The 9,640-nt window shown below is 34.9% G+C and overlaps 2 protein-coding genes across 2 annotated transcripts; both read right to left on the reverse strand.

The window, feature by feature from the left end:
* Nucleotides 1-5,618: 5,618 nt before the first annotated feature.
* On the reverse strand, nucleotides 5,619-6,161 carry LOC143605378 (uncharacterized). The gene has a single exon (XM_077081520.1). The coding sequence runs from the start codon at nucleotides 6,159-6,161 to the stop codon at nucleotides 5,619-5,621; it is 543 nt and encodes a 180-aa protein (XP_076937635.1).
* Nucleotides 6,162-6,245: 84 nt separating this feature from the next.
* LOC143605379 (uncharacterized) lies at nucleotides 6,246-6,963 on the reverse strand. The gene is made up of 2 exons (XM_077081521.1): nucleotides 6,774-6,963; nucleotides 6,246-6,697 (listed from the first exon to the last, which is right to left on the reverse strand). The coding sequence occupies exons 1-2, from the start codon at nucleotides 6,961-6,963 to the stop codon at nucleotides 6,246-6,248; spliced, it is 642 nt and encodes a 213-aa protein (XP_076937636.1).
* Between the last annotated feature and the right edge of the window lie 2,677 nt (nucleotides 6,964-9,640).

A 9,640-nucleotide genomic window follows, 5' to 3' on the forward strand; every position in this document is an offset into this window, starting at 1 on the left:
TAGACAACGAGTTAACCATGAGCCAATATGGCAAGCCGACACTCGATGGCTATGACAATAGCATTGCACCACCCGAAATTCTTCTAAACTTCGAAATCAAATTTAGTATCATTCATATGATTGAAAACTCTATCCAGTTTCATGGACTTCTCGGCGAAGATCTTTTATCTCATATTTCCCGATTTCTTTAAATATGTGGAATTTTTAAAATCCGAAACTGCTCCGAAGATCAAATTAAACTTAAACTCTTCTTATTTTCTCTCTAAGGCCACACCTTGGAATAGCTTGAATCTTTACCATTTGGTGCCATCACCAACTGGGATCAAATGGTGGAGCAATTCCTTCTAAAATACTGACAAAATTGTTAAGTATTGCACCAACATCACCGGATTCCGAACGGATGATGACGAGTCACTACATGCTGCATTGGAGAGAAACAAGTGCCTTTTTCAATGATGTTCGCACCATGGATTGAACAAGTGGCTTCAAGCCCAAACTTTCTTCGGCGCTCAAACCAGCAAAACAAACAAGCAATCGATCAGGTCATTGGTGGAGACCTCAGAACTAAGTCTCCAAATGAGGCATTCGAGATTTTAGAAAAAGCTGCTAAGAAAAGCTTAGCCTATAATCCACCTTGATCAACCTAATCACACAAAGGCATTCACCATGTCGACAATAGCACCTTTATCTTTGCACAACTCGAGGCCCCATCGAAGAAATTTGAATAGCTTTAGACTAATCTGGTCAAAGAAAAAGTAGTGTGACGAAGGATGTGATTTCATAAGCCGACAAAATAACATGTATGGCAACACTTACAACCCTGGTTGGAGAAACCATCCTAACTTTAGCCGGAGGGATGGAGCCAACAATTAAGCTCCAACTGGCTTTGATAAACAACCTTTCAATCAAAACCAACCCTCTCAACCTAAACCTCCATACCAGAACCAAGGTGCAAGTACCAGCCAACAACCGAATGGTGGATCTACAGTGGAGACTCTACTAACACAACTCATAGCAAATACTGACACATCAAACAAATTGACCAAAGACCGATTCATGAAGAACGAAGTGAAGCTAATGAACCAGAAGGCTTCTTTGCAAATCATCAAAAAACAAGTAGGTTAGTTAGTCTAGCTACTTTCCGGGAGACAACCCCATTCCGGGAGACAACCCCGAGGACTCCATTATAACACTGTTATCAACCCTAACGTTTAAGCCAATGCCATAACCCTAAGAAGTGGTAGAACTTCCACAGACAACTCACAAGTCACACCTATCCAATCAGATGGTGAGACTGAGGTTCTTGACACACCAAACACTCAACCTTTTCCAACTATTCCTAAACCTATCAAGTAAGAAACCATATGTTCCACCAATTCCTTATCCAGCTCGACTAAAGCATGAAAAGATAGAGGCATATTATGGAAAATTCCTAGAACTTTTTAAGCAATTGCATATTAACCTGCATTTATAGAAGCCATTTCTCAAATGCCAAAATATGCGAAGTTCTTAAATGAGGTTCTGTTAAACAAAAGGAAGTTAGATGAGCTATCCCATGTGATACTCAATGAGGAATTTTCCGCCATTCTCTAGAACAAGATTCCAAAGAAGATGATTGTCACAGAAGTTTCACTATCCCTTGTTTGATAGGAAACTTGTTTGTCAACAATGCCTTAGCCGACTTACGAGCTAGAATCAACCTAATGCCTTATACGGTTTTCTCCAAGTTAGGACTTGGAGAACCTACTCCAACTCGTATGAGCATTCAGCTAGCCGATTAATCAGTAAAATACCCAGGAGGCATAGTTGAAAACATGCTAGTCAAAATTGATAAGTTTGTCTTTCCTGTTGACTTCTGTAAGTCCTGAATTTGGATCACTACAATGCAATATCAACTATACACGTGATTGGGCGGAATCAAAACACATGATGAATCAAGAAATAGATGAAAGAACACAAACACGAGATTCAAAGCACATGCTTATTATAAACGTCTGGTACTTAATCCCGCAATACCAAAACCGGATACACCTTTAGAGAGAATAATACCATATGTATCTAAAAAATGATAAACATAAAGCTTATATAGGTTAACATAACCGATTACTAACAAACCAAATATTACAATTTATCCCCTAACAAAGTATAAAACACAAAATATAGCCCAACAATCTCCCCATTGGTTTATAGATTTACCTTATCATGGTTTGTCGATTATCTCCGCATCAGCTTCTCTTAATGCACCAGCCTATAACTTGGTTATGATCATAGATGCAACCATTCTTGTGTACTCTTTTTTCTGCCTCTTTAAACAAAGGTGATGATTGAATCTAGAAAAAAGGCAGTCTTTTGATATCTTGCTCACTAAACCTTAGTAAATCCCTTGGGTCAATAATGTTAATCTGACCATCTGCCAACTTGATAACAACAGTTGTAGTTTCACTATCGTATGCCCAGAATTGCGTTGTGTTTAAGGAACCATCAGGATAAGCTTTAGGAATAGGAACAGACTTCACCTTGTCAGTTGGAGGCACATTACACTTGTCACATTCTTATTGGTATGTGGATCACGGACACCTTTTATTTTATTCAGGAAAGACTCAGCAATTGGCATTTCAAGAAATCCTTTTTCAACTTGCTTTTCTAAAAATCCAAAGAACTTCCAAGCTTTGCCAACACTTTGAGGATTATAAAATGGAGATAGAGTTAATTCTCTAAGATCTACCTTAGTCCATGAATGAAAGTCCTTCTCCTTTGCATAATACTCAGTGTCTCCAATTTTTCTTTTAACTCACCATATCTCCTTATCTGCATTGTATCCCCAAGCCTTTATTCCCGAACATTACCATACTTATCATATTAATTTTTCCCAATTTCAATAGCAAATATTTCAGGACGATTAGAATCGGTGACATTTGGGTTTGAGTTCTTCATGATCAGCAATTTTTGTTTCAATCTCTCGTCTCTTCAAGAGTCTTCATTTTCTTAGCAACATACTGATTTAGATTTTAGTACCCATAATATCACGAGTCACATCAATGCAAGGACCACCTGCTTATGAAGTAGGTGAATCAGCTTCATTGGCAGCAGCAGTAATAGTCTCTGGTGTTTGAGTATCACCACTCGAACTGTCACACCCCGCCAAGGCGGAAGCTCGGGCACGTGACACCATGCATACCGTAAGCATATCATTATCGCCAACATAAATGTATTAGGATACCAATAGTTTTAAAAGTGTTTACAAACCATAATTTGTTTTTAAGCAAAAGTAGTTAAACATCAAAATGGTATCCTAATTATACAATGAGGTCCCATCTTCATGATTCTTTGCGTGCGTTGTTAATTCCTTGAAAAACATACGTTTTAAAAATGTCAACACAATGGTTGGTAAGTTCACAGGTTTTGAGATTCGATATGAAATCACGTTATTCATAAATCATTTAATCAGTTTGCAAATAAGTATACGATAATCTGTTGAAACAATTACGATGGTCATCCATAGACTAGCTAAATCTACGAATTAATATGACGAACCCTGAGCCTATAAACAAACCACGACTTATATCCTTTTGCCCTGTTCATAACTCACAGATGGAATATACACAACCTGTTTCGATGCAATATCGGAGGTTAGCGTGACTAACTTAACGGTAGAGGGAAATGTCAACGTCAATAGTACTATCTGTATATTCCTATGGCTAACTCCGTTAGCTAATGGTTATAGTATGCAAGAAAGGGACTTATAGCACTACATAGTTCAACTCATGTTCGCATAAGGACTGGGTGTTTTGTTTCTAGTTATCGTATATAAAAGCAGTTGTGTATGTTTTCCACCCCGGATTAATAAAACAGCATAACAGAAAAAGGGGGTAGTGAAACTCACCTCGTGAGCTCGGTGGTCTATTCGCTAGCAATATCAGATTAAACCCGGTTCCGCTGCCTTCACATGTCCTAAGCGCGTAAGGTCAGTTAGTTCGTTATCGATGCACAAGTCGGTTTATCCTAGTCGCTTTCACCCAACTAGTCCTTTCGTTAATTCGTTTGTGTCGGTTGCTTTCACCTACTGAACGTTTCATTTGTTTGTGTCGGTTGCTTTCACCAACCGAGCGCTTCGCTTGTTTTTGTCGGTTGTTTTCACCAACCGAACGTTTCGTTTCTTTGTGTCGGCTATTTTCACCAACCGAACGCTTCATTTGTTTGTGTCAGCTGCTTTCACCAACTGAACGTTTACGTTTGTAAGTAACTTTACATATGACAGTTTTTAGGACGATATGTTGGTGATAAGTTTTTATATATTGTTTTTGAAAACAAATATTTATATACTTATATAAATTTTAAGAATATAATTCTTCTTGGTATCGGTTTCATTTAGACATAACTGATTCATTTGATCAAGTAATAATAAATATATATTAAAGTCATATATTCTAGTAAAATATAATGTAACTATATTTTCATTCATAACTATCCAAACCACCTTTATATACCGTTTCGGCCGTTTAACTCATAAAAAATTAGTATTTTTACGTCTAATACACACACATTTATATATACATTTCAAAATATATATTCGAATATAAATCTCTGTTAAGACACAAAATTTAATTTGTTTATTTGTTATATCTAAAAAAACTGTATTTAAGTTATAAAAAGTGTATTAACGTATATTTAAAATAATATTTTTCAAAACCGATTTTCATTTACTCAAATCATAACCATCTATTACTTAAAAATATGCTTATTTTTACCTGTATATTTTTGTACAATAATGCTTGTGATGCTTTACCAACTTGTAAAATGTAACAAAAAAATGTAAGTACTTTGACTACATTTTTGTCACTATAATCTAAAAACACAGGGCCGTCTCTGAGAATTCAAATACCTAGGCCGAGCATAAAAAACGGCCTATAGGCCCTAACGAGTAACGAAATACATAAGATAGTTTTTTTAAATGACATTAACATTATAACAATAAAAATAGAAAATATATAGTAATAAACTCAAATACAATAGTAGCTAAACTCTAACCGATGATTCGTGAAGCTCTCCTAGCATTCTTGATAGCAAACTGTTTGATCACCTCTTCGCAGTTTATACTATCTAAGATTTCGCTCTCGATGGCTATCATCGCCAATCCATTAAGTCTTTCTTGGGATATTGTGGATCGTAAATAAGATTTTAATAACTTCAACTTTGAAAAAACTTCTTTCTGCGGATGCCACTGTGACTGGAATAGTTAACAATATTCTATATGCAATCCTTGCATTTGGGAAATTTTCTTGGGTCTCGTTCAAATGCTTCAAAACTTCAGCAGGGCTACTAAATTACATGGTATATAACGTGTCTAATGAGCTTAACTCCATATAAAGCTCCTCACCATCAATATCCGATCTTCCTTCAAATTTAGTGCATTTTTAAGAAAATTATAGGATAACTTAAGATCTTCATCTTCAATTCCCCTCAAGTTTTATGGAAACAAAAATCCAAATAATTTCTCATAATTTTTGAATTGATCAAATCTTGTCTCAAGAGAAGTAATAGCTTGATCAATAATATATAAAAAATAATTTACTCTAAAATTCTCTTGAGTAAATGAAGCTTCTTGACTACTTGAACACTCATAACTTTGTTTTTTTCCTTTTAATAACACGTTTTTGTGCAAATATCGGGTCGATGCCCATTTCAAAAGCAACCTTTTCAGCTTCATCTATTGCTTTTGAAAAACCATTTTCTCTAAATTTCTTGAAGAAGTCAATCAATCTCTTTATTTCTTTAATAGCAATCTCTAGGTGCATATCTTTTGATTGCAACCTTTTGCTCACTATATTCACCTTGTCTAACACTTCATACCAGATGATAATTGATACCAAAAAGTCAAAACCAATATTTGCTGCTATTGTAGTTGCTTCATCTGCAATTGCAAGATCACCATCTTTTTCTCCAACTTCAAGTAAAGCCTCTCGTACATCAGCAAGTTGCAATTTAATAGCTTTAACACTTTCGACACGACTTTCCCAACGCGTTTGAGACAAAGACTTCAGACTCCAAGATTTAACATTGTCTTTCAAAATTTGCCATTGATTATCAGAATTTGCAAAGATAGTATACATACGTTGGATCTTTCCAAAAAAACTCTTTCCTTTAGTAGAAATTGTATCCATATCATATAATGTAAGATTAAGAGAATGGCAACCACAAGAAGTGTAAAATGCTCTAGGATTCTCATTTAAAAATCTCGTTTGCACTCATTGGTGTTTTCCTTTCATGTTTGCTCCATTGTCATAACCTTGGCCACGCATATCATCCAGTTCTAAACCAAGAGACTTTAACTCCTCAACTGTAATTTCAAATAATCCTTTACCCGTGGTATCATTAACATCCAAAAACCCTAAAAAGGACTCCTCGACAGTAACCGAATTAGAAGAGAACTTTAAATACCTCACAATTATAGTCATCTGTTCCTGGTGACTTGAATCTGGAGTGCAATCCAATATGATTGAATAATACTTTGCTTCTTTTATCTGCATTATGATTTCTTTTTTAATTTCTTGAGCCAACATAAAAATTAACTCGTTTTGGATGTTGTGCCCAAGATAATGAACATGAACCTCATCATTTATGATCCGCCGGACATGCTCTTTGATAACTGGGTCAAACTCTTCCAGCATTTCAACAAGACCCAAGAAATTTCCATTACCTATTAAAAAAATTCAAATAAGAAGTACAATTAGTTATAATTTGGCTGGAGTAAAAAAAAAACAATTTACCATTACCTTTTTGATACAACTTTTCTTTTGTTCCATGAAATGCTAAATTATTTTTAGCAAGAAACTTGACTAATGCAACGATTCTTAAAAGAACTTGTACCCAATAGTCTCTTTCTTTCTTGAATTGCTCGTACTGAGTTTTATCAATTGTTTCGTTCAACTTTAATCTTTTACGCATATCAAACCAACTATTCATATTTGTGAGATGATCCAAGGAAACTTCGTGGTTTTTGACACTAGTGGAAGCATGGTGCCAATTATTATAACCTTCCCCATCCAAATTACCATTCGGGAGCCCTTTTCTAAACACTTTACAACAAAAATAAAATATCTTGTCCACCTCTATCGAAAATACTAGTCATGGGCGATCAGATTTCTCCAAATTTGATAAAGTTCTTGTATATAAAGCTAATGAAAATCGTCTTTTATGCTTATCTTCAATAGGTTTTCAACTGCCGATTTTTGTATAAATTTATGCATAGCCCCGGCTTGAGACTTTTTTATTGCATCATCTCGTTTTCTTTTTTTACGCTTTTGAGCACCGGATAGTTGTTTAGGAGGCATATTCCTATTATTTCAAAGCAAACTTATTAATTACACTCAATTATACATTATACACAATAGTATAATACACAATTGTACTTATATACATATATATATTAAAATATTAAAGAAATCAATATATTATAATATATAATACATAGTTGGTAGTTGGCACCAATTCCACCAAATAAATATAATAGGATTAATAGCATACTGCATATCATATGGATAGTGCATACAACCAATAGTTCTCTGCCTTCAAGAAATCAAGAGTTCCAAGACAACAGACAAAGTGAATAGTTCTTTCGAGACCGTTCTCTACTTCTCTTCAGATCAAGCTTCAGGCTTCTCTTTTCCGAGTTCCGAGTTCCGACTTTGTCCGTCAGGCTCCTGTCTCCGTCCGTCCCCTTAGGTTCTGTTCTTCCCTTCTTCATAACCAGGTAGGTCAATTACTCAGTTAGGTTTTATATTTCAATCGTCCGTCTCCGTCTGTCGGCCTTATCTTCCTTTTGGAATTCAATAGGTTTGTAGTTATTATCCTATTTTATTTTTTTTAATTAATTTGGGCCCAATACGACAAATGGTTTATGATAACACAAAAATTGGGCCCAATATGTATTAAGGAGATTAATATTTATTCCTGTTCTATAAAAAAATTTAATATATATATATATATATATATATATATATATAAATTTGTGCCAAGGAAAAGTAAGTGCCCCGGCCGGTTGTCCGGGTTGCACTATAAAAACACTTGAGAATATGTTTCATTTAGACATAACTGATTCATTTGATCAAGTTATTAATAATAAATATATATTAAAGTCAAATATTCTAGTAAAATATAATGTAACTATATTTTCATTCATAACTATCCAAACCACCTTTATATACCGTTTCGGCCGTTTAACTCATAAAAATTATTATTTTTACGTCTAATACACACATTTATATATACATTTCAAAATATATATTCAAATATAAATCTCTGTTAAGACACAAAATTTATTTTGTTTATTTGTTATATCTTAAAAAAACTGTATTTAAGTTATAAAAAGTGTATTAACGTATATTTAAAATAATATTTTTTAAAACCGATTTTCATTTACTCAAATCATAACCATCTATTACTTAAAAATATGCTTATGTTTACCAAAATAAGTGTGTATATTTTTGTACAACAATGCTTGTGATGCTTTACCACTTGTAAAATGTAACCAAAACAAGCGTAAGTACTTTGATTACATTTTTGGCACAATAATCTAAAAACATTTGAGAATATGTTTATGTTCTAACAACTTTATATGTTTGTAAACATCCATATTTATATGTTGAACGTGAGAATCTATTTTTTTAAACCTCTTGTTGGTACATGATGTCAGTAGTTCAGTGTCTAGTGTCTGTAATCGAGTCGTTTGGATTTGAGTTTGTATGTAAGCGAAGTTGCTAACAAGTTCGCTGATATAGGCGAACTTGTTAGACAAGCGAAGTTAGGGACAACTTCGCCTGAACATGCCAGGCGAAGTTGTCGTGATTATATAAACTTAGGTTACGGCTTAAGTTTTAGTAATTATTCAACGAGTTTCAGTTTTTGTAACGAGTCAGAGAGTCCTGTAATCAGTGATTGATGTCACGTGTTTACGGTTGCAATATAACGTGTTTGTGTTTATTGTAACGTGTTTAATCGTTTTGTCTTCTACGCTCGTAACGTCTTACGTAGGGATTCCGCACCTACGTAGAACGCGATATCTCGTGTAGATCCGGCTGGGAACCTACAATTGGTATCAGAGCTTTTGCTCGATTGTGTGGTTCGGGATTATCACGCGGGTGTAGAAATCGTTCCGTTCGATTATTCGCGGGACGAGTTTTCTGAGTTTTTGTGTCCTACTCACCTCCTACAATCATAAACAACCCATAACACCTTCACAAACCTCGTAAAGTCCAGAAATCAAACCTGCATATTCATCGTGTTCATCAGGCGAAGTTGCCGTCACTGTTCGTAGGGTTTCAGCGAAGATATAAGGTTAAGCGAAGTTATCCACAACTTCGCCTACCTTCTCAAGTTCGCTTATCTCAAGCGAAGTTACCCACAACTTCGCCTACTTCACAAGTTCGCTTACCTTAAGCGAAGTTATACACAACTTCGCCAAATCAGGCGAATTTAAAAAGAAAGCGAAGTTCAGAATCAGCGAAGTTCAGACTTAAGCGAAGTTATCCACAACTTCGCCTACAGTACTGTTAAAAATAAAATTTTTATTTTTCGGGTTTCTGTGTGTTTCGTGAAAGATGTCTTCAATCAACATTACGGAACTAGTTAAGATGGAAGTGGA

This window comes from Bidens hawaiensis, unplaced genomic scaffold (genome assembly GCF_021521415.1).
Source record: "Bidens hawaiensis isolate Kalapana, Puna unplaced genomic scaffold, B.hawaiensis_p1.1 tig00069244_1, whole genome shotgun sequence".
Lineage (NCBI taxonomy): Eukaryota > Viridiplantae > Streptophyta > Magnoliopsida > Asterales > Asteraceae > Bidens > Bidens hawaiensis.

Coding starts and splice junctions, on each gene's coding strand:
- LOC143605378 (XM_077081520.1), bottom strand. CDS start 6,161: ATGGATACAATTTCTACTAAAGGAAAGAGTTTTTTTGGAAAGATCCAA.
- LOC143605379 (XM_077081521.1), bottom strand. CDS start 6,963: ATGAATAGTTGGTTTGATATGCGTAAAAGATTAAAGTTGAACGAAACA. Junction 6,698..6,773: donor AGAAAAGTTGTATCAAAAAG/GTAATGGTAAAT, acceptor TTTTTTTAATAG/GTAATGGAAATTTCTTGGGT.